Genomic DNA, 25,392 nt, shown 5'->3' with positions numbered 1-25,392 from the left:
ATGGATGGATGGATGGATGGATGGATGGATGGTTGAACATATGGGTGGGTGAATAGATGGATGGATGGCTGTAAAGAGCCTGACCTATCAATCTAAGAACTACACAAGAGATTATGGTTTGTTTTCTTTCATGATGGAGCAAAGTGTTTAGGAACCCATGCTGCTCAACCAGAGAAGAAGGTCGAAAGCCTGAGAAGATGCACTCTGGTCCATTGTCTCCATGCTGGAGGAGAAGGGAGAAACTCCTTAACATAAATGCCTTCTGCCTCCCCTCCTCCTAAGTACCAGTCTAAGACATCAGCCCTTGATGCAGAGTGCTTTGGGGGGAAGAAGAGCCTCCCGTCAGAACTCTAACCAGGAAAGGACGTCTCTGAAGGTCAGAGAAATCAGCCATGCACCTCTGAGAAGAAACCAAGTTCAGCAGATGGGAATGCTGGAGAGGAGTGGGGAGGGGGGCGGAGTGAAATGGGTAATACCAGGAGGGCTTTTCTTGGTTATGAAGAAAGGCAAGCATTATACAGAACATTTTTGTAAATATGGGCATGAAAACACCCCAATAAATCAAAGGTAGTTTGTTTCCTAATACAGTATTCAAAAATATAGCCACAGAACACACCAGCAACAGAGAAAATCTAACTGCTCTCACTTCTCCATTCTTGGGAACTTTAACAGAAAAAGGGTCTCAAAAGCAGCATTTCATCGGAACATTCTCTGCACTACCTAGCAGCCACGTGGGCTAGGGAGATACAAGGTGCCAAGAAAGAAGTGTCGTAACAAGGAGTAGGTCGGGAGATCCATTAAAATAATCCCCAAACAATTCAACACAGAACTTAATTTTTTGTGCAAAAGGGAAAATAATCACCACAGGACCAGACAGGCTCATCTTCCTCAGCCAGGTTTGTTAAACTATACTCTTTGTGCATAAATGAGTGGAAAATTCCAGTTAAAATTCAAGTCTTGGTTTCCAGAGATGCTGCTTGGTCCAGGGTTGTAATTTGGTGTGTAGGAAAAACAGGCAATAACAGGATATTATCCATTGCACTTACAGAGTTGAGAACTAGGCCATTTAGTTCACAGTGAGTCTTCCTCTGTAACCGCCTGGCACAAGCTTCAGGGCCTGGGTGCTCACGTGGGATTGTTTCTGTCTTGAGCTCATGTTGAGGGGGAGGAGGGACTCCTAGTTCCTTCTAAGCTGGTTAGCTGCCCTGCAAGAGAAAGGTCGGGTGCATTTTTGCCCAGGCTTTATCTTCCTCTTTCCCTCTTCTAGGAGGAAACAGATTTTAGGCAGATTCATGAGTCTCTGTGGCCGGCCATCCCAGGAAATGAATAATACTCTCTATCCACCTCTTCCAACTGCACACTGGGCGGCAGGCAGCCTGGGAGCAAAGTCTGAAGCAGGAAGGGCTACCAGTCAGACAGTGCCCCCTAGTGGGAGATCGACTCAATGCCCCAGAACTACAACTCTTCAGAGGGATGGATAATGGATGCATTTCCCCCAAACATCTTGAAAGAACATACCCACCTCACAAGATCTCTGGACCTTTAGCTTCTTCCTCCTCTGTAAACTCGGGGAGTGGGACAGTGAAGCCATCTTTGCCTGTCAACCAGAAGGTCGTCTGTTCCCCCTTGCCCTGTGGGAAGCAAAACGGGTCTGGTGAGCAGCTGACATGGATGGATGCCTGGCTGGGTCTGCCTCACTGGGCGAGAGAGCAGGAGCCACCTCTTTGAAAGAAATAACCTCTTTGTATATAAAATCCTGATGGCTACATGGACAGTCAGTCATGTTCTTCTGTGGAAAAGCCTGCAGAGAATAAACTCCATTGCCTCCCTCCCCAATCTTAAAAATATAATCTGAATTCTTAGTGTGACTTGGGTGCCAAGGAAAACACCTCACATGCGTGTGTACATAGAATCCTCATGCTCAGCATGACCACCACGCCGGTTTTCCACATGTACAACCAAGTCCTCCAGTCACCAATCAGGAGGGGACATCATCCCAAGAAGGCTACAGAACTGCCGGCAAAAGGTCCGTCTACCTGCTGGAGGACTACAGTGCCCTGGCAGCGGGGAGCACATGTTGCTCGCCTCTCTCTCACTTCCCAATGCCCCTACCTCTGGCAGTACTGGGGAATGAACCCAGGCCCTCAGACATGCTAGGCAGCTACAGCGCATGCATGTCCTTCCCTTTTCACCTCTTTTTCTAGGTTTCCACCCCTACCCAAACAGCCAGTGTCATGGTGACCGCCACTGCTGCTATGTGCACATCTCCAAGATGATACTGAGAACATCTCCAGAGGAGCAGCGGTTCTCGTCCCTGCCCCCACCCCAGGAAAGGGACGTCTGAAGTGGGTGATGAGGATGTGTCATCCAGTCATTTTGGTAACAAGTCGCAATGAAGAAGACACAGAAAACAGTAAGAGCGTTTTGTACTACACAGAGAAGAAAGAGGTCCTAGTATCTCTGAGGCCAACCAATAGATTTCTGTCCCCTCTGTCTGGACATGTTGGTCCCAGGGGAAGGGACACAGAAGGAAAGAGGGTGTGTTCACTGTGACTTTGTGTGAAGGACTTCGCTGGAGTGTTCAAGTGGAAGCTGAAAGACTATTTGGTAGCAGAAAAGGCATCCCTCAGGAGTGACAGCTAAGGTATTTTCTATTGGAAATCCATATCTGACCACTGAGGGGTCTGAGTCATCTCCTCAGGAGACAGATCCAGCAGTTACCAAAGCCTTCAGAGAGCTCCCGGAAGTCTCTTTGCATCTCTGCGTAGAGATTCCCTCACCTTCTCCAATTCTTCAACATGTCCATCAAGGACACAAACCGGGGAAGTGGAACACAGTCAACCTGGCCTTACCTTGACTGAATGGTGCCTCTCTTTTGCAGATGGAACCCTCCGGCTGCTAGAAGAGCTCCTGCAGTGCTCTGAGAAACATGGATCCGGAGAGCTGCCAGAAACCAGGCATTGCCTAGTTAACATTGAGTTAACCGAGGAGTCGGTGTGTGAAGGCCTCTTTGGAGAGGGGACCAACCTTACTCTCACTCTTTGTTCTCCAGAACTTCTCATGAAACAAAACACGTAGCTGGGTATCATAATCCCAGCCCATGGAAGCAGAGGATCTGGAGTTCAAGACCAGTTTTGACTACATCGTGAGTTCTAAGCCAGCCTGAGATGAAGTAAGACACTTTTCGAATTGATAGGCAAGTTAGGGAGGTAGGTAGGTGTAGGTAGATGATAGATAGATAGATAGATAGATAGATAGATAGATAGATAGATAGATCATACATACATACATACATACATACATACATACACAAATAGATAAATGTAAAGCACAAATAATACCCAGTGTCTGGGACACATAGATTAGGATGTGTCCCCACCCAGGTATTGGATACTGATGGATGCTTGTCAGCATTTGGTTTAGGAACACAGAAAACTAACTCATTCTGCAAGTTGACAGTCCCCATGAATGGAGGCTCCCTGGGTTTCTCAAACTTCCTGGGATGAACTGAAGACATAATGCTGAAAACATTGCCATAACTGAAGGTACACACAGAAACAGTTGTGGAGCCTGCCTAAGCAGCCAGCTTTTACTCCAGCCCCTTCCTCACAAGCTGATAGGTTTAATCTGTGTTTTCAAACTTGATTAATTGAACAATGAGGTAACTGTGTGTGTTTATACATTGTGAGAAATCAGTACCTTCAAAATAATGGAAACCTAAATTCTTTGAAACTTCAACCACTGAGAAATTTTTTTCCATGTTTCAACTGAAAAATAGCATGCATGCACACACGCATGCACGCACATGCACGCGCGCGCGCGCGCGCGCGCGCGCACACACACACACACACACACACACACACATATCATATACCTCAAGTAATCGCTAATTCAATAAAGTTACTAAAAAATACACAAGAATATGGTGCTTCCTAGAGTTCTGGTCATAGATTTCCTCTGCACCACCAGGAATATACTCTACACCAAAGATGGAACCATTACTACTCAGGCCAGTCTGCCTTTTAGCAAATAAAGTTTTACTGGAACAGGGTCTTGCTATACATTTACATTTTTCTAAAGCTGCTCTTGAACTATATCATCAGAATTAAGTAGTTGCAAGTGAGCCAGGCAGTGGTGGCGCAAACCTTTAATCCAGCACTCGGGAGGCAGAGACAGGTGGATCTCTGTGAGTTTGAGGCCAGCCTGGTCTACAGAGTGAGTTCTAGAATGGGCTCCAAAGCTACAGAGAAACCCTGTCTTGAAAACACCCCACCCCCCAAAAAAAAGTAGTTGCAACGGACACTGATGGCCCCTAAAATAAAATATTTACTGTTTAGCCCTACAAATTTTTTTTTTCTAATTTGTGCTTTCATGTGTGTAGTTTGCTACGAGTGGGAAGAAAGGCTGAGGGGATAGCTTAGAGGGTGAGGTGCTTGCTATGCCAGCCTGAGGACCTGAGTTCGGATCCCCAGCACCCACATAAGAGCTGGGCGTGGTGCATGTCTATCACCCCGATGTTGGGGGATAGAGACTGGTGAATTCTGAGAGCTCACTGACCACCCAGCCTAGTCAATTAGTGAACTTCAGCCTCAGTAAGAAACCCTGTCCCAAAAGGTAAGGTGGACAGTAGAGAAAATACCTGATATTTGTCCTCTATACAGAGAGAGAGAGAGAGAGAGAGAGAGAGAGAGAGAGAGAGAGAGAGAGAGAGAGAGAGCTTGATTTAAAAGGAGGAAGCCATGTGTTTATGTAGCTCCACGGGCACACGGGAAAATGCTGTCTACACAGCTGGGGATTCAGGTTGTCTCCTGGGAATAATGATCTTCTCTTCCAGATGGAAAATGAGACAAAATGCAAATGAGTTTCTTAAAATACCCACTGGTTAAAGATAGAGGACTTGGGGACAGGGATACCATGCTTGCAGAGCTCGGCAAATGATACCCACGTAAACTGCTGCTTTCCATTCTGGATGCCATGTTCAGTGTCTCCAAACAGACAGTATCTGGGCATGGTGATTCCCACCACACCGGCTACCACAGGACCTAAGGAGGGAACAATAGAAGGGTCTAACTGCCTGCATTCCCAAGGCTGGGCTCCACACAGGCCATTAAATCCATAGAGGAAATTAACGCAACAAGTATTTATCAAGTACCCTTTTGGAGCAATGCTTGACAATTGTATATATATTGTAGAGTGCCTTAAAGCCTCTACAGGATGCTCACACTTGTAGAAATCAACAGTCGAACCTTAACCACGCTATTTTTGAACTGCAGATGTAAACAAAGTTCATGGCAGCATGAACTTGAGGAATTAATTCTGGCTGGAGATTGGGTTTGTTTTCAGTTGGATAGTAGGAGCATGGCTGCATAATTCAGGGAGAGGACTCATGCAGAAGGAAAATGTGAAGCATTTGCTCAAAGGGTATCAAGACCTGTGTCTGCCTGTATCTTCAGGGAGGTTGAGGCAGAAAGACCACAAATTTGAGGCCAACTTCAGCTGTGACTCCCAGCTGCAAGACTCTCTCAATTTTTTTTTTTTAATAAAAGATTAAACCAAGTAGGGGTCACTCATCTGCAAGTCACAAGCCCATGAGTTTGACAAAACGAGAAGGTACCAAAGGAACGTGAAAGGGAAACGTGAGGGAAATGGAGCCCAGCATGGCTCCCTCGCTCTGCCTGCCTGTTTTTGTGTTGTTTTTTTTAAACATCTCAGACTTTCTGCATATCCTCATTCTCATAAATCAGTTCAACTAATTGGAAATATATGTGCATTCAGTGGTCCCCTGGCACTGTAGCCATTTAATGCAGTGCTCCTAAAAGCCTCAGACATGGAGCTCAAGTCCAGAGGCACCTGTGGTCATGCAGGGACCGTCTGCCACCTGCCGTCAGTTATGTCTACCTGTGTGGAGGCCTATCCGGAGCTTGAGTCTCTCCTCGGGCATGTGCCCAATCTGAAAGTGGGTGGTGGCACTGAGTAAATGCAAGGACATGGTGGCAATCTCGGCTGCGTGTTGAGCTCCATTGCGGATGGGAAGCCCGCTGGCCACCATGTATGCATCGCCGATGGTTTCAACCTGGAAATGACACAAAGAAATGCTCTTAGTTTTCCACGAGGGAAGCCCTGGATAAATGAGCTGATGGGTTTACACAAGACCACCGTATTCCCAGCCCCTCTCCTGAGGCCCCACACTCCAAAGCTCGACTCGAATGGATCTCCACTCCACCTAAGTCCAGCATTTCTCCTGGTGTGTTCTTGCCCTGGTTCCTACACAAACCGTTTGTCCTCTACACAGGCCCTGCCTGCATCTCTAGACCTGATACCTGCTGCCATATTTCCCTAGTCCAAGGGCAGAACCAATTAGACAAGCAGCCATTTACAAGTCATGTAAATCCTCAAGGATCCAGTGGATCTCTCAAACAGAGTTCATTATTAGCCAACCCGAAATGTCCTCACACCACACAAGGACTTAGAAACACATACATACCATTCAAAATGCACTCGCTTATACACACATTTGGATCACTAATCTGTGCTCCTCTCCACCAGTCCTAATAAAACCAGAGTCCAGAGTCCTCATTGGCATGGAAGTAACTGAAGACTAGAAGCCCAAGGCTCCAGCCTTTTTGCAGACACAGTTGTGTCCAGTAGAACCCAAAGAAGGTATGGAAGGCCACTATATTAGTCAGACAATAGAAAACTTCTGCCTGTGAGAACACTTCTCTTCTGGTGACCCCCAAATTATAAAAATCAACACGTCTGACCCTGTCCTAGGCCACTGTCCCCTCCTGAGAACAACTTTCACCAATACAAACCAGATGTAATGGCCACCCATGCCAAGTGCCCTGGTGGAGAGAAAGCTAGGAGGAAAATTCCAGGGGACACCGCCCTAGGCAGAGCAGGAGTAGGGATCAGCTCCCAAAGGCTCTCTGTTCCATCATCATTTATGGGGAATACTAGGGGATGCCCAGTTGGCATTTGCCACTCAGGGATATGGCCACAGTGTTCCCCAAACCTTGTCTGTCCCTGGACATGAGTAGAGGTAGAGGAGGAGTTCTGGAGTCATGGGCAGGGTGGTACTGGTGTGGCTGCCTAGCGGGTACATGGAGGCATAGACACAGAGTACTCCCTTAACCGTGATTTGACCCTGCCCAGAAAGAGTTCTAATGACCCACAGAGCAGCAGCAGCACCACTATGCACACGAAGTCACCACTGCTGCTTTTGCTGTCCTCCTCCATCTTCTCCTTCTGGGGAACCATGTTTATATGCCCCCTTGAGTAGCACCATGCAAGCCATTGCTACACAATCTTAGAAGGTCTTATTAATGAAAATAAACCTGGAACAAGGTATTGGGGTGAATGCTGGAAGATCAGAGAACCAGAACAAGCCACAGCTTCCTCACCTTGCCAGTTCCTCAGCTGATCTGTTTCCTCAGACTGGAAACCTCTGAGTCCTCATCCAGAATGAATCTCAGATGAACTGCTGCTAAAAGCATAAAAGCTTAACCAGCCTAGTTCCTGGTTTTCATGCCTTATATACCTTTCTGCTTTCTGCCATCACTTCCTGGGATTAAAGGAGTGAGTCACCATGCCTGGCTATTTCCAATGTGGCTTTGAACTCACAGAGATCCGGATGGATCTCTGCTTCCAGAAGGCTAGGATTAAAGGTGTGAGTGCCACTATTTTCTGGCCAATATGTCTGTCTAGTGGCTGTTCTGTTCTTTGACCCCAGATAAATTTATTAGGGTGCATGATATATTGGGGAACACAATATCACCACATGTCATAGCTGCCATCTCCCCTTCAGCTGCAACCTGGCAGACTAAATTTGAAGAGTCTGTCTTCACCCTGGATTACTAAGGATTATACCAACAGAAGGGAGATTCACAGAGGATCTAAAGGTAGTGACTATAAGCTTCCCAGGAACTGAAGGACACATGTTCAGTACAGGCCAATGCCTCTTTACAAACATGTTTACTGTGAAATTAAAATAATGGGTGAAGATACAGAGTATTGGTAGCAATGCTGTGTGTGTGTGTGTGTGTGTGTGTGTGTGTGTGTGAGAGAGAGAGAGAGAGAGAGAGAGAGAGAGAGAGAGAGAGAGAGAGAGAGAGTTAGTTAGTTAGTTCGTGTAGATGGAAGCAAGAGGAAATCTCAATTATCATTTTTTTAGGCACTGCCCACCTTGGTTTTTGAAACACCAAGGCCTTTCATTGGCCTGGAACTCACCAATTAAGACAGTTGGCTGGTGAATCCAGCAGTCTACCTGATTCTGCCTCCCCAGTGCTGAGAACTTTGTACCATGAAGCCCTGCTTATTTTTATGTGGGTTCTGGAGATCAAATTCAAGTCTTCCAGCTTGCAAGACAACCACTTTAGTGACTGAGTCACCTGTTGCCCCCACACAGTGACTTTGGAGAAGCATGTACATCTGGGACTGATCAAGCCCCTTCCCAAGAAGACAACAGAAACAAAATGTCGAGTCTCTGCCATGAACGGGGATGAACTGAGATGTGATCTGTCCTCAGTCAGCCCAAGACAACAGATAAGGAGTCTACACAGGTCACAGCTCACCTTGTACACATCATGGGTTTGTATTGTGTGGTCGAACAAACTGTACAGGTCATTGAGGAGTTTCACCACTTGCAAGGGGGAGCTGAGAGAGCACAGTTTTGTGAATCCCACAATGTCAGAGAAAAATATGGTGACAGACTCAAAATGTTCTGGTTCCACAGACTTTCCAGCCATGAGCTGCTCGCCAACGAAGCTGCAACCAGAGAAAGGACAGTTCTTAGCGAACTCGCGTGTGTTTGCGCTCCCACGGCTCTGGGCAGAGCCAACCTTCTACAGACCTTTTGGCTTTGGTGGACCAGGTTTTCACTAATAATTCACCACACAGAGGGAGCCTCGTGACATGCATTTATTCACTTGCATTTTCTCTAGAGAGATATTTTAAGTGGTGGTTATAAATTGTAAGAGAGGGTGGAGGTCAGGGACAAGTCCCATAAATGGCTTCATTAAAAACATTTTCTCACTGAAAACATCTATTCCTGTCTGTTGACTACGGAGTTTGATGGTAGAGACTTGGTGTACGCGTGTGGAAGTGAGTGTAATCACTCCCCAATCCACAAACCAGTGCTTTCACTTCAACCACCGTCCTCTTATCATGAGTGCATTCAAATCCCCTGTGCTCCAGACCAGCGGTTCTCAGCCTTCCTAATGCCGCAACCCTTGAGTCCTGCTCCTCATGCTGTGGTGACCCCCAACCATACAATTATTTTCTTTACTACTTCATAACTGTAATTTTGTTACTGTTATGAATAACAATGTAAATATTTTTGGAGATATCGGTTTGCTAAGGGGGTCACAACCCACAGGTTGAGAAGCACTGCTCTAGACAGATATGACGGACCATGCCTTTAATCCCAGCACTTGGGAGGCAGAGGCAGGTGGATCCCTGTGAGTTCAAAGACAGCCTTATCTACACAGTAAGTTCCAAGGCAACCAGGGCTACATATTGAGACCCTATCTTAAAATAAATATTCCCCACTCCCACTTTTTACTTGGTATAGTGATATTTTATTTGTACTGAAATGTGATTTGTATGTTAATAAATAAAGTTGCCTGGGGGTCAGAGCTATTAGCAAGCCATAGTGAAAGCTGGGCGGTGGTGGCGCTCGCCTTTAATCCCAGCACTTGGTAGGCAGAGCTAGGTAGATCTCTGTGTGTTCAAGGATACAGCCAGCATGGAGACACACGCCTTTAATCTCAATACCAACCATAGAAGACCTGGAGGTCTGTACAGACAGGCAGTGACTAGGAGGTCATGTGGTTGGGTTTACAACTAATGAGAAGGCAGAACAGAAACACTATAAAAAGACAGACACAGGAAGTAGCTCTCTTTCGGAGAGGTAGGACAACAGCGACAGTGAAGGGTAAGGTTTTTAGCTCTTAGCTATTGCTCTGACCTCTTGGCTTCCATCTCTGTATTGGCTCTGTGTTTCTTATTTAATTAGTTATATCTACAACTTGGCATTCAAATATACAAAAATGTGAAAATAATTTTCCCAGTGTCCAGAGACTGCACCGATGAAAAAGAACAAAAGTCAAAGTAATTATTGAATTTGATGCTTCGGGCACTTATTGAACTAAGCAAAGATTTCACAGGCACATGCAAGCAGTTGTTGCATTAGCAGTTCGACATGATGCTAGACTGTCATCTAGTGACTGTACCTATTGCTGCATCCCCCACCCTCCACGTAAACCACACAGTAGCTTCCATTCCTGTGGACTGGGGAGGTTTGCCTGTATTTTCATTAATAAGGAGGGCCAATTTGCCAACTTTTGCATTCATACACCTCTCTCTCTCTCTCTCTCTCTCTCTCTCTCTCTCTCTCTCTCTCTCTCTCTCTCCCTCCCTCCCTCCCTGCCTCCCTCCCTCCTTCCTTCCCTGCCCACCCCCACTACCCATAACTTCTCGCCCTGCTTGGCCCGCTTTTATTTACAAAGCTTGATATTCTCTCAGAAAAAGAACAGTGGAACTATTCCTCCTCATGTGTAGCTGCTAAGACAGCAGACTTCTTCCTTGTGTTGTTTTGGCCTGTCCCCCACTGCTCCCAAATACCTTGGCAACATGGTGGACAGGAGTTTCTCAACCTTCCTCTTCTCTGTCACCAGCTGGTAGGTCCGCTCTTCCACCACTTCCTCCAGATGATTGGCATACATTTCCAGCTTGCCCATCATGCTATCCAAGATGCTCACACGGCTTTAAAAGAAGGCAGGTGTTAGCATCCTTTTCCAGGAGCTCAGGGCCACAGTGGAGCCACAACTCCCAGACACATAGCCCAGGAAAACACTTTCCTTCCTGTCTTGCTCTGGAAGGACAATCCATGGCAGCAGTGAATTGACAACATTGGCAAAGCTTCACAGGAAGACGGTACTGTGTCTGGCCCTGAGCCTCAGTTTACCCATCTGAAAAATGTACCTTGCATGTGGTTTTCTGGGGATTCTGGGAGCTAGTGTATATAAAATGCCTAGGGAGTGAATCTGACAGCCAGCAGACATTCCAGGAGTTAATGTGTATAAAATACCTAGAGGTGAATCTTGTGGCCAGCCGACAATCAACAGCCTTTGATGGCTCTTCCTCACTTCCCAGCATGCTCCATGCCACAATTACAACAAAGTGAAAAAGTACAGATTGCAGAACAGGGCATTTCTTAGATTGCTCAACATGGATCGTGTCTAGACTCCGTTTCAGCATGCCCCTAAGAGATCACCTAACTCTCTCACCTTTCAGATGAGAAGACTAAGGCTCAGGTAGGAAATAAGTTTGCCTTAATGTTGGGACCATAAGACAAATAATATATATTTTGAAACATCATATTTTATATGATTAGTATCAATATTTCATATATCAATTAAAATAAAATAAAAATTAGAAATTAAAAGTTCTGTTGTAACCTGGAAAAGAACACAGGCTGTTACGTTAAAGATGCCAAAATAAATGGAAAAATTAGAAGTAGACACTTTCAGGCCACAGCTCTTTCTGCCTCCTCAAGCTACCTCTGGGGAATTAAACTTTCAACATATTAAAAATTATACCAGCAAGCCTGGGGTGGCGTGGTGATATTTTATTTGTGCTCTAATAAGTAAAGCTTGCATGGAGATCAGAGGGAGAACCCAGCCAGTATATTAAACATAGAAGTCAGGCAGTGGTGGCACACACCCTTAACCCTAGCATTGGGGAGGCAGAGATTCATCTGGATCTCTGAGTTCAAGACCACACTGGGTACAGACCCAAGCATAGTGGCACACACCTTTAATCCCACCAGTAGTTAACCATAGAGGTCTGGAGGTCTGTACAGACAGACAGGAAGTGATAGAGCTGGGTGCAAAGAGCAAAATGATGTAGCTGGGTGGAGAGAGGATGTAAGACGGCAGGGCACAGAAAGGCATACAGACATGCGTAGACAGGAAGTAGCTGAGGAGTTGGTGAAGTGAGGTTGGCTGTGACTTGTTCTATTTCTCTGATCTTTCAGCTTTCACCCCAATATCTGGCTCTGTTTTTTTTATTAATAAGATTGTTCAGCAATTTGTCTTACAGGATGGTGGCATACACCTTTAATCCCAGAACTGGGGAGGCAAATGCAGGCAAGCTTCTGTGAGTTCAAGACCAGCTTGGTCTATGCGGCAAGTTCCAAGCCAGGCAGGGCTACACAGTAAATCTTATCTCAAAATAAAATTTAAAAAAATAGAGGGGAGAGGAGAAAGGAAGGAAGGAAGGAAGAAGGGAAGGAGGGAGGGAGGAGTTGCGGGAGGGAGGGAGAGAGAGGATACTATCATGGGGCTGAAGAGGTGGCTCAGTGGTTAATAGCACTTTCTGCTCTTGCAGAGGACCCAGGTTTAGTTCCCAGTACCCAAAAGGCAGCTTACAACTGCCTCTAACTCCGGTTCCAGGAAATTGGACACCAACTTCTGGCATCCACTGACACAGTCACTTGGTTCACATAAATTAAGAAGGCACACACACACACATACACATAAATAAATACTTCTTTAGAAATGATACCATCAGCCTAATATGTAGGAAGCTGCTATTGAAAAATGGATTTGAGAGGCAAGCTTAACCCAAAGTCAATTGCCAATTATAAGATTGGCAGTTAGCTCAGTGGCATCCCCTTGCCCAGACACACAAGGCCCCGGATTTGATCCTCAGCTCTGTAGAATAACATAAATGAGTGATAATCTAAAGTTGGGGAATGATTTTTATCCTGTAGTCCAACCACAAGTGTTAGTTATGGTCCTTGGAATAACCGTTGAAAGGATACTAAGACAGTGTCCAAACTCCCTGGGAAAGAGAGCCTTAACTGATTAGAGACGTCTGAATGGGCCCAGTGGGCAGTGACATTATTCATGTCTGATTCATGTTCACAAAGCAAGTGAAGACTCTATCACTGCACTTTAACCAGCATGTAGAACATACTTTGTGTGCAGTGGACATGAAATGGGTACTGACGACAGGGGTGGGGGGAAGATGAGTAAGAGAGGCAGGAGAGGAGGGGGAGGAGGGGAGGGGGAGGGAAGGGAAGGAGTAGAAGGGAAGTGTTGGGAGGAGAGTGAAGGACAGACAGAAGATCCACCTGGAACCTGTTATAGCCGTGGATATTTTTCAATTTCCTTTGGCTGAAAGACTAGAAGGAAGACCCTCTGGCACAGTTGACTCACCCTCTGGGGCTGGCTTCTTGTAACGTCTTCTTGATGGAAGGGAAGGTGGGCCTTCGCTCGGGAGACTCATCCCAGCAGGCCCTCACCAGGGCGACGATCTTTTCATCACCTTTATCCCCAACAGGGATGGTCGAAGTGGAACTGGTGCCCTGGGGTCTTTGATGCGGCTGATGATTTCTGAAATCATTTGGGGCTTGGATAAACAAGCTACAAAGCTTTGCCGCTCAACCCAGGCCTGTCCAAATGGTGATGGGACCCACCAATTTGAAAACAAAGTTTAAAATAAACAACATATTTGAATTCCAGGACAATCTAGATATGTGCGTAAGTGTTCTAGATTCGTCTAGAAAATTAAACAGTCCAATGGAAACGTAGACAACCCCTGACACATCAGTTTCCAAACCAAGGCTTTTGAAAGTAGCACTTCTCTGGCTGACCTCCCAAGTGGAGAGGCACCAGCTCTCCAAAGTGTGCTCCATACAATTTTATATCCTCTGCTTCATGAAGGCGATTGTAATGAACAAATGCTACCATCTCCCTGACTGCTCAGTGTTGCAGTCCTGCTTCCTTCCACTTCTCCATTGGCTCCCACCAACATTTGTCAAGGATTCCATTCCCTCCTCTTAAGAAGGAAATACTTTGAGAACAATGCACATATATTTTGATATAAAAATTATTTATGCGGCAGCATCAGAAGTGAACACTGAATGCACACTGCTCAGTAGAAGGAGCTGGTGGGAAGAGGGTGTGTACGCGCGTGGTCTGTTAATCAAGTCTAGAAACAAAATTATAGTCTGGAGGCGGCTGTGAGTTTGGGAGGGGGTTGCGGAGGTTGGGGGGAGGTAAGTGGGGAGGAGGGGTTCATATTCTGTTTGACATTGTTACGGTGGCCACAAGGGCATTGAATATTTGGTAACACCATCAACCAGGACGTGAGGAATGCTGGAAGTGGGACCCAGGCCATAAGAAAAGAGTTTAACTGTGCTGTGTGTGTGTGACTTTGCTGAAGTAGGGTGGAGGAAAGGTCTGGGCCCACATGATGTCTGAAATAAAAAAAATATTAAAAAGGAACTGTTCACAATTCTTCCACCCACAGCTATGTTCTAGTTGCTTCTTGTGAGGTCCAGGAGCCAGGCTCACACTGCTGGAGGCGTAGGTCACAGGATGGAGACTGGAGCGAAGCACAGTGGTGGTGAGGTCAAGTTGACCACATCACTATGAACTCAGGCTTAGCTCATCTAGATGCAGATGTCTACTGTGTCTCATTTGTGTACCTATGGGTTTCTACACACAGCTACACTCCCATCTGCTGAAGAGGGGCTGGAAGTAACAATACTCCAGGAGTAACAATACTCCAGGAGCAAACAGCATCCTTACTGCCCAGGTAGCACCATCTAAAGAAGAAGCCAGGGCTGCTTGGAGAAGGATATGTTTCTCATACTAAGCAGGGTTGTGTAGTACTGAGCAGGGGGTGTTTAGTACTGAGCAGGGGATGTGTAGTACTGAGCACTTCAAGTTGCAGGCCAGCCTGGTCTACACAGTGAGTTCCAGGCCAGCCGGAGTGGCATAATGAGATCCTGTCTCTAACACCAAACAAAACACAATTGCATATGAGCTATGCCTGTAAGTCTACATTTTAATACCTAAAATATATTCTGAAACAATTCCTTAAAAATGTACTTTAAGCAATTATGTTTTATATCCCAAAGTAAAACTCAAACCTGAGGGACAGCAACAGCCTCTGGAGCCGAGATAGAGACAGTACTGGGCTGTCCACTGCCCTGGATTTAGAGTTCATCAGACAATAACAATGCCTGAGAGGATGTAGGCTTGTTACCTAGCAACATGCAGCCTGCTGTTTCCATCCCATCATTTCTACAGTGTATTAGCTACTTTGAAGCAGTCATTCTTTGTCTTTGGCAAATAGGCAGGACACTGGCCTGGGGTGGAGAGGTGGAATAAATACTCTGGGCCTGTTTCCATATTTCCACAACAGATCTGGAGAGTGGCTCGAAACAGAGCTGCTTAAGTTTCCAGGTGGTACTCTTGCTGCTGGTCCAAAGACAAGGAGGACCAAGACCAGTTCTTCTCAAATGTGCCTTAGCAGGGATGCTGATGCAAGTGTATAGTCTCAGGCATCACTGCAGACCTACTGAGCCAGAAACCTGGGCCAGAGTAGGGGAGAGCAGCAAGTCTGTGCTTTAGCAAACTTCTGGGCTATCCCAGCACCAGGTAGAACGTGAGAACCACTGGGCTGCTATGCAAATAGAACCTGGCTTATTTGTAGGGAAGCATGAGAAGCAAATAGATAACCATTTGTCTATAACCCAAGCACACAACTGTGAAGACACAGGCCCGTGTGACCAGCCTGCAGTTGTTACCATGAGGGACACATCGACTGCCACGGAGTTTTCTCATGGTGCACTCAGACCCCTGTGGCCAAGAGCAGATGGGAGTGGACTTCCAGGACTGAAGGCGGCCTCCACCTGGACTCAGCCAGTGGCATGTGTGCATTTGGCTTGGCTCCAAATTCAGGAGTGCCTGACTCTTGGGACTGCCCTCATTCTGAGACCCTTTCATTGAGCTAGTAATTAGAAACTGGAGTCTGGTTTAAAAGAAACCGCCTACATTCACAGAAACTTCAGGCTTTGAAAGTCATTGGATAGGATGATAGTCTAAAGACCAATCTTTTGTTGTTGTTGTTCTTTTAATAATTTTGCATGCATGAGTGTGTGTGTGTGTGTGTATGCACGCACACATGCGCGCGCACGTGTGCGTGTGTGTGCAAAGTAGCGGTAGTACCTTCCGATTATTGTCCCCTGATCTCTTATTTCCCTCCCACTCCATCCCTCCATCCACTCCCCACACACAAGCCCCTATTCCCTTTCCCTGAGCAGCACACTCCAGCTTTACCTTCAGGAGCCTCCTCAAGGTCATCAAAGGGCCCATGGGCTTGCTGGTGGATCAAGTCCCTCACGAGAACGGCAAAACTGTAAACATCTCCTTGTGGGGTGCCAGACCAGGGCAGCTCTTGAAGCCGCAACAGCTCTGGGGCTGTCCAGTAGAGTTCTGCAAGACAATGGGGTGCCATTTTGATGAAAAGCTACATCCAACTCCTTCCATCCTGCAGGAGCTATAGGATGGCAGACCCTATGAGTATCTGCCTGGGAAAGCTCGCAATATCCATATGAAAGACCACGGAGAAAATAACCAAGGAGAATGCTCTCAAATAAGTTCATCATAGTTTACCCAGTACCATGATACAATAGATGGTTTCTATTTACTAAATGATAAATTTATATGTAAATCAAATAATTGGTTAAAATAAATTTTATGTGATTTATAAAATCAGTAAATGTTTCATTTGTGTGCCTACTGCATATAGCTGTACATCTGGAGTCACATAAAAATTTGAATGAAAAGGGTCATGAAAGAAAAAATTCAAGCATGTCTGGCCTAAGAGACACTGCATGCCTGGACTTAAGTTATCTTTGAACAGCCTCTATGCTGGCTAGTTTATGTCACCTTGACACAGGCTAGAGTCATCTGAAAAGATTGAAGCTCCATAAGATTTGGCTGCAGGGCATTTTCTTGATTAGCGATTGATGAGGGAGGGCCCAGTCCATGGTGAGTGAGGTCATCCCTGGGCTGATTGTCCTGGGTTCTATAAGAAGGAAGGCTGAGCAAGCCACGAGGAGCAAGTCAGTAAGCAGCACTTCTCCATGGCCTCTGCATCAGCTCCTGCCTTCAGGTTCCTGCCCTGTTTGAGTTCCTGTCCTGACTTCCTTGATGATGAACAGCACTGTGGAAGCATAAGTTGACTAAACCCTTTCCTCCCCAAGTTGCTTTCAGTTACGGTGTTTCATCACAGCGATGGTAACCCTGACTAGGACAACCTTGCAGACCTTATCATCGACACTGGACATGGACTGGAAATGGGAAAATACAGATGACAGCAGAGAAGAGCAGTGGTGGCTTCAGTGGCCCAGTTAAGGCAAGATGAAAACCAGTCCACTAACCCAGGCTTTACACCGTGGAGTCACGCCACCCCTACGGCGATTTCTTTTCTCACTCCCCACGGATGGACTGAACGACTTCACTCCATCACCTAGAAAGGAAAAACTACCCATGGGTCCCCTTCAAGGCAGCATCATAAAGCAAAGATGGACAAAAACCCTTTGACTATTTAACCTACAGCAAGTGGGTCTAAAATCTGCCAGTGGCTACCTGAATGGTCGGTGGCCTTCCGGTTGTAGATCCTGTGTGTGCAGCCATGCTTGAACTCCCACAACCCAAATCCCGACAGCTTCACTTGCATACGACCGTCTACCAGGCAGTTGGAAGGTTTCAAGTTGCCGTGAGACCTCAGCGGGCTCCCGTGGAGGAAGAGCATGCCCTGCAAGAGTGATGGTAAGCATGGAGACAGGGCGCTGGCTTCTCAAAGCAACACACAGACACACCAGCTTCGTGCTTGTTTTAGAAAGGCCACCAGCTCCTTGACTATGAAGCCAATCCAGGCGGAAAAGGGAGAAAACTGCTTATGACTCCTCAATAAGAAGCCAAGAAGGCAAACGTGGCTTAAAATTAGAATATCCTCATGGTCAGGAAGCTGAGTTCAAATCTCAGCTCCATCACTAGACAGAGGGGGAAGTTACTAGTAACAAAACAAACACAATGCTTGGGCCTCAGATCTAAGAGCCAGTGTTAGCAGCAGAGTATCTATGCCTCAAGCTGAGTTTGAGTATTTAGGGCCCAGAAGCAAAAGAGTACTCAACTAGGGGAGACAGTGCTTAATGTGGAAGATACTTGTGACTCATCAAGGCAGGAAAAACAGCCAGCCAGCCGGGGGAGGGAGGAGTGTTTTTCCAGAGTACTGGGGCCTTTCCACAGGCAGGGAGGGGCTCAAAAGAGCATCTGGGATTGAAACAAAATATTTTAGGAAGATAGGTGGGAGTAAGGAGTAACTTTTTAGGGGAAAAAAACTATCATACGTGAGACATGGTTGGTTAAATGGATCTTTGCATTTGTCTGTAATATCCCAAGGCGGACTTGGAGCTGCGAGATGAAGGTCAAAGGGGAAGGGTCAAATGTCTTTGTCCCGTTTTCCTTACCACTGGGGAGGCACTGAAAGAACATGTATTCAGCATTTCCAATTTCTTGTTTGTTTGTTTGTTTGGTGCTGCTGTGAAAGCTCTGGGTATTTTCAGGCAGGATCTCTGAATTGTCCATTTTTAGAATTTTAATAGAAGATGGCAGAAAACTAACAACCTCAGTATGTCCAGGTACAAGGTCACAGAGCGTGTGAACCTGTGGTGGCCTGGGTATCCCGGGCCCCTCCCACCTGCCTCGGGAAACAGGTGTCAAAGTGAGAATACCAAAGGACAGTGTTTCTTTCAAGGGCCCTATAGGATTCTGGTTTTCCTCCTAAGGATAACTGTCGGCTGTGAATACTGTCAGGTGTGAATACTGTCAGGTATGAATACTGTCAGGTGTGAATACTGTCGGGTGTGAATACTGTCAGGTGTGACTACAAGCCCTTTATGTAAACTAACTCACGCAACACTCCTGAACGATCCTAGAGAGGAGGGTGGCATCATCATGGCGGCCTCTTATTGCGGGTGAGTGGAGGGAGGTAGAGAAGTTACCACGCGAGGCAGCGCAGCAGCAGTAATGGAGGAGGCTGGGTACTCTGAGGTCAGATTCCAACCACGGCCTTGACCAGCTCCAGCTCCCTCCCTGAGGACAGAAGCCAGTGACAGGCAGACAGACAATGGCTGCTAGCCACAGGCTTCTGTGGAACCTCACACTGTGGGATTGGTTTGTGATGGGCAACCAGACAGCAATAAACATTCATGAGCACCTCATACTAAGCGTGCATTACACATGTCGTCATATTTAGCCTTTTCTGAGGCAGATTAGTAGTCTCATTCTTTGCTTCACAATAAGAACAAAGCAGTTTTAGTGCTCACATGAGGCCGGTACAGAGCAGGTACCACCCCAGGCTTCACAGCCTTCACAGCCTCATCAGTCACTCAGCACCACTCTGTTTCCAGTGCTCTGGTGGGCTGTTGAGGTCAGTGGGAGAAAGAGGAGGAGGGACCACATTCCTCCAACACCCTTGCACATGAGCAAACAAGATCCCATTAGGCTCAGGGCCAGCTGGGAAGGAGGCGGTGATGAGGCAGGCTGGCTCAGAGGCACTGGGTGGCACAGTAAGGAGGATCTGAGGGAGCCATTCTTAAAGGTTGGGACCCCTGAGCCTTGAGCCTCTTAGCTACCATCTCAAGTGATGTTGACAGGCTATGCGCCCCTCTTGCTCCCGCCAGAACCCGAGGGCCAATATGGCATTGGAAATGTGGGCTAACACAGACAGCACTAGGAAGATGGCCAAGGGAGTGGCTATGTCCCTAGCCCCACCCCGTATCAGGAGACAGGGTGGCTTTATCCGGGCAGCACACTTGTTGAGATGGCAAAACTGAACCCCAGTTCACATCAGCAATCCGCTGAGACCTGAGCCCAGTGCAGCGCTCTCCCTGGCCTGGCAGACACACAAGGTTTTCCTTCTGCCCTTGCTGGTCCAGCCCCCAGGCAGTAGCTTGTCAATTTCACAGAGGTTCTCATTCTTTGCCTCACAATAAGGAAACAGCAGTGTAAGTGCTCAGCAGAAGGCAAGGGCTTTCATGGAGCTCATTACAAGTGTAAAATCAACATGCTTGGGATGGTGGGGTTCTGGGAACACAGTGCTCTCCACAAGGTGGCACGCATGCTTTTGTTTTTATTTTTCTTCCTAATGGTATGATAATGCATAGTGTCAGAGAACAACCAGAACTACGAGTGTGTCCATGACTCACAAGATAGATATCATGCACTTAGGCACTACCACCTGACCATGACTTGTACTACTTGCTCTACTGGAAATTTCTGGAAGGTCCCCCAGGGCTCTTACGTCTGACTCTCGTGTTTGTGTTCACTGGTGCTTAGCAGGAAGCATGAGAGAAAGCGCAGCCTTTAAAGACAAACTATCCACACTCCCAACCTGAAGCTTACTAGTTGGGCTGGTGACTTCACCTGACTAGGCCTCGTTTTATTTCCTGTTGAAAATGGAGTAATTACTACTACTAATGGGTAATTGGTAAGATCACCATCTGACCAAAACATAATGCTAGTCACATGTGTGTTTTTAATTTCTCAGCAGACATCTTAAGAAAAGCTAACTGAGTGAGAATAATTTTAACAATATTGTGAATTTAATTTGGTATCTTTTTACCAAAATACAACCAACATAAAAAATCTGTGGGATTTTTTTGTTCACTACGACTTCAAATTGCATGTGAATTTCTTTCATAATTGAGACATATCTCAAGTTGGACTATCAGTGGTCATTGTTAGCACATGGACCTTGAGGTGCCATATTCAGACAGAGCAGAATTATTCCACAGAATTCTTGAAAGATTTCAATAAGAGAATGAAGTTTTTAATACCCATACTAGAGTTATAAATGAGAGTACTAATAATTATGTTAGTACTAAAGATTAACATTTATTGCATATCTGTTATGGGGTAGCTGCAGAGCTAAGCACGTTATATACTTCAGTTCTCAAATCAATTTCAGAGATGGCTTTTGATGTTGTCTGAGCATGTGATAGAGAGGCAAAGTCTAAATCTCTAAGCCAATTTCTATGTCAAACGGTCCCTCATCCTCAGATTTCATGGATGCTTCTTCTAGCTAGAAATGAAGGACCAGCTTTAAGTCTTGCAGACTTTGTTGTGTTTTCCAAAGCCTTTTGCAAGGATCACCCACTGATCCGGTTGCTGCGGGGGCAGGAAATGAGGCTCGTTCCCCTATGCCTTCCATGCTCAGACTACAGTCAGATCCAGAGTAAAGACTCAACCCTTTAGTTCTGCTCATTCTCTCTCTCCCTGCTCCCGATATAGAGGAAATGCTGGCAAATGCATGCCCCGAGAAGACTTGTGTTTTATGATTGGTATATGACAGTCAAAAGTCTGTCTGAGATTTTCTAGAGGTAGGAAGTCTCTCTAGTGGCTGGCTGCTCTGCTTCTCTGACCTTTCAGGCAAGCTTTATTTGTCAGAACACAAACAAAATATCATACAACATTGTAAAATAAACCTTTAACAGACACTCATTCAAGGTTTATGGCCATAATAAGAGTAGTTTTCTGGGATTGCCCTTGGAGACATAATCATGGAGAAGACTATGTTTGTCTACCTTGCTTGGCAACAAGATACCAGCTTTCCACCAGATCCTGGGAGCCAGAGTCTCACTAGACAAACCTGGTTCCTTAGAAACAAAGGGCAGTGAAACCTTTGAGAAAGGGAAGGTTTTGAAACCAACCAGACCAACATTGCACTCCCCTTACAGGAAAACGCAGAGAGGGATAGATTAGCAAGGACATTCAGTGAGTCAGTGTCCCAAGCTTCAGGAAGGACAGGGCTTAGCTTTCATGCTTGTGGCCCTTCCAAAGCCCAGCAGGGCGTCCTCTAAGGAGTTTGTTTATTGACGACTGAATGCTGGCTGGGGGTTGCTCTGACAGTTTCTAACATGGGTAAGTTGAAATACCTTCCTCTCTAGGATCTATTTCCAGGTGCTTTTCTTTTCTTTTCTTTTTTTTTTTTTTTACATCTTATTGTATTTAATTTTTTTTCATTTCATATCCCAACCACAGTTACCACTCCCTCCCCTTCTCTTGCTCCCCCTTTTCCCCCACTATACTCCCCATCCCTCCTCATAGCGGGTAAGGCCTCCCTTGGGTAGTCAACACAGGCTGGCATACCAAGTTGGAGCAGGACCAAGCCCCTCCTCCCTGGATCAAGGCTGAGCAAGGCATCTCACCATAGATGGACTCTAAAAAGCCCACTCTTGTACCCGGGATAAGTCCTGGCCTCTCTGCCAGGGGCCCCACAAACAGATCAAGCCACACAACTGTCAACCACATTCAGAGGGCCTAGTTTAGTCCCATGTAGGCTCCCCAGCCGTCAATCCAAATAGATCCATATCTATAGCCATGCACAAAACTAAGTCCAAATGAATCAAAGACCTCAACATAAATCCGGTTACACTGAACCTGATAGAAGAGAAAGTGGGAAGTAGCCTTGAACACGTGGGCACAGGCTACCTCCTAAATATAACACCAGTAGCACAGACACTGGGTACAAAAATTAATAAATGGGGTCTCCTGAAACTGAGAGGCTTCTGTAAGGCAAAGGACACGGTCAATAAGATAAAATGGCAGCCTACAGAATGGGAAAAGATCTTCACCAACCCCACATCTGACAGAAGGCTGATCTCCAAAATATATAAAGAACTCAAGAAACTAGACATCAAAATTCCAGGTGCTTTTCTTGATTCTTTTAAATGGCAGAGGTGTACACAGCAGACCAAAGGACAGCTACATGCTAGTCCCACTTGAGGAGGCAGCCTCAAGTTGCTGGATCCTGTCTCCTGGATGTGGCACACTCCATAGCTCATCATTTCAACTACATGCCTGCCTTCCTCATCCCTCATCACCATAGTACACCTACTATGAGTTATCTGGGCTTTTGGATCTAGCCACTTACTCTGCAGACTCCCTACCTCCATGGAAGAAATGGATCTCTCTACCCTCCTCTGAATGGTCCTTGCCAGACCCTGGTGGGAACCTATATGGGAAACTGGATTCCTCCCTTTTATAAAGCATAACAGAAATCTCTAGTTCTTCATGCTACATCATGTGGTATGGGAAATGTGTGTGCTGTTACAGTTATTATCATTCTCCCTCAACTACAGCCGTCATAGCCCCGTGTGCCCCAAGTAAAGCTATGCTTTTCTCCCCCTCTGATGTTTACACCTGTGGCCCACATTTTTACCTTTGTAGTACTGATCCCCAGGTTCTTGGGAAGGACTCAAAAGCTAGAGAGAAGACGGGCATATCTTCCTCAGCTCAACTTGTAGTCTGGTGATTGAATTCTCTCTGGGACAAGAAGTTCTTGCCAAAGTCTAAATGCCCTGCTCTTTCCAGATTGGGCAAGCCTGGTATTCATTCCATCTTTGGTTTAAAGCACTTTTCTCCCTCCATATTGACATGTGATTAGAGAATGAAAAAATCATGGAACATCGGATTGAAGTGATCAAATTTAAACCTGTAGTCATTCCATTTAAAGAGATTGAAAGAGAGCTAGCAAAGATTTAACTCAACATGGAGGAAAACTCAAAAATGCTATGATATATATTCTTTAAGTTAGTTTCTGTTGTACTCACATTGACTATGTCATATGCAAATGAGAGCTTGAATATCCAGTCCATCTCATAATCGGAGTTTCTCAAAACATCCTAGAAAACACAGTTATTCCAATATCACCCAGACTTAAGCTGACACACAGTGATCAATGCCTCTGACATGGAGCAGGACAGAAGATAATATCGCTCATGCCCTTTCAGCTGGAACTATTGTAAGGAAGAACATGTGACATGTAAGTGGAAATCCTCTCAGAAGATCACATAGTCTCACTCAGTGTGGAGAAAGGATACAGTCTTGAATTCTACCAGCACGTCTTTTCCCTGAGAGAAAACTGATGGCCATGTGCCAGAGGGGTGGGATTCAAGAAGAGGGGTGACATTATATAACAAATCAAGTTCATGCAGTTTCCACCAAGAGCAAAGGAAACCAATAGTTGGCGGAGTCACACGACTTTGATCCTGGGAAGAAGGCTAAGATAATTCAAGACTTTCAATGAGACTAAAAAGGAACCATGCACGGATGAATGAGAGGGACATAGACAAGGTTTCTCACTCACTGTCTAATGAAGCCCGACATAAGACTTAATATTTTTGCTTACCTTGAGACTTCCTTTTTTGCAATACTGGGTGACAATGCAGATGTTAGGTGGTTCTGTGCAAACGCCAAAGAAGGGGACAATGTTTTCGTGCTTTAATTCACACATCTGGAAATAATGGTGGCAATATCGTTATGTATGGAGAGTGCCTTGCATAGTGATCATACTGTGTGCTTCGTCTGCTTTCAGTTAACTGCCAAGGTGCTAGGAGAGAAGAACTCCTTCCATTTTACAGACGGAGGAACAGATGCCCGAAAGGCAAGCAGCTTGTTGAAGGGGATACAACTGACAAATGGCACAGCTAGGAGGCAAACCCAGGGAGTCCGGCAAACAAACCAGGGGGTCATCAAAGGCCAATCCAAGCCATGGCTAGTAATTACACCTCATCGTCCCAGGTGGACCCTGCATTGCTTCCCTGGTTGTGGCTGTGAATGCCAGCATGTGACACTGGGCAAAGCGTCAAAAGGAAGCAGACAATCATCACAGACAGAGGATGAAGGGCTGAAAAAGGCCAGGAAAAGTTAAGGGGGTAGGTAGAGGTAGGAGGGAGCCAGACTTCAGGTTCCTGTCTAAGGCCGAGAGTCTGAGGTCCAAGCCCCCACCGCAGAGAAGGAGTAATCTCTGAAGGATGTACTCTGAAGTAGCGCATCAAGCTGGAGAAACACCCTTCCGCCATTGAACCTTTGGGAGGGTGGCCACTTCTCACAGTGGGAACAGGGGCCGGAAGGGCAGAGAGGAGCCTCACCAGCCAGACTTCCTGCAGCACAGTTGGCTCCTTAAGCCGTCCTTCTGCTCCGTCATCAATATAGCAGAGGGCCACTCGATTTCCCTGGAATCGGAGACAAAGTTTGAAGTTCTTTTTTCCTCCTTTAGCGTTTTAAATGCATAGGTGTTTTGCCTGTGTGTGTGTCTGTGCACCACATGTGTGCAGTGTCTGAGGAGAACAGAAGAGGGCGTTAGATCCCCTGGGGTGGGAGTCACAGGTGGTTGTGAGCTGTCATGTGTGTGCTAGGAATCCAACCCAGGTTCTCCGGAAGAGTGACCAGTGTTCTTTTTGTTTGTTTGTTTGTTTTTTTGTTGTTTTTTGTTTTGTTTTGTTTTGTTTTGTTTTGTTTTGTTTGGTTTGGTTTGGTTTTGGTTTTTCGAGACAGGGTTTCTCTGTGTAGTTTTGGTGCCTGTCCTGGATCTCGCTCTGTTCTTAACCACTGATCATCTCTCTAGCCCCAAAGTTAACCCAGGATGAGTCAGAAACATTAAACTGAGACGAAAGCCATGTGTTGTGGTAGGTCTAGGACTCCAGCTGTTCAGCAGTGAGGTCTCCTTCAGCTGTCCACACCGCCC

General features: G+C 46.1%; 1 protein-coding gene across 1 annotated transcript in view; it reads right to left on the bottom strand.

Annotated features, from left to right (window-relative positions):
• Positions 1–1,523: 1,523 nt before the first annotated feature.
• The window catches only part of LOC114697034 (guanylate cyclase 2G-like), a 41,064-nt gene continuing 17,195 nt past the window's right edge, over positions 1,524–25,392 (bottom strand). Inside the window, 14 exon segments of the mRNA XM_028875042.2 lie at positions 1,524–1,631; positions 2,843–2,943; positions 4,946–4,980; positions 4,982–5,042; positions 5,899–6,073; positions 8,571–8,763; positions 10,621–10,761; positions 13,221–13,338; positions 13,341–13,397; positions 16,134–16,289; positions 17,448–17,616; positions 23,477–23,548; positions 24,055–24,159; positions 24,797–24,880. Of these exon segments, the coding sequence (XP_028730875.1) occupies positions 1,524–1,631; positions 2,843–2,943; positions 4,946–4,980; positions 4,982–5,042; positions 5,899–6,073; positions 8,571–8,763; positions 10,621–10,761; positions 13,221–13,338; positions 13,341–13,397; positions 16,134–16,289; positions 17,448–17,616; positions 23,477–23,548; positions 24,055–24,159; positions 24,797–24,880 (1,575 nt within the window).

The sequence above is a fragment of the Peromyscus leucopus genome, chromosome 1, assembly GCF_004664715.2.
Source record: "Peromyscus leucopus breed LL Stock chromosome 1, UCI_PerLeu_2.1, whole genome shotgun sequence".
Classification (NCBI taxonomy): Eukaryota; Metazoa; Chordata; class Mammalia; order Rodentia; family Cricetidae; genus Peromyscus; species Peromyscus leucopus.
The sequence above is the reverse complement of the archived record's forward strand: the minus strand, read 5'-3'. Positions and strand labels throughout refer to the sequence as shown.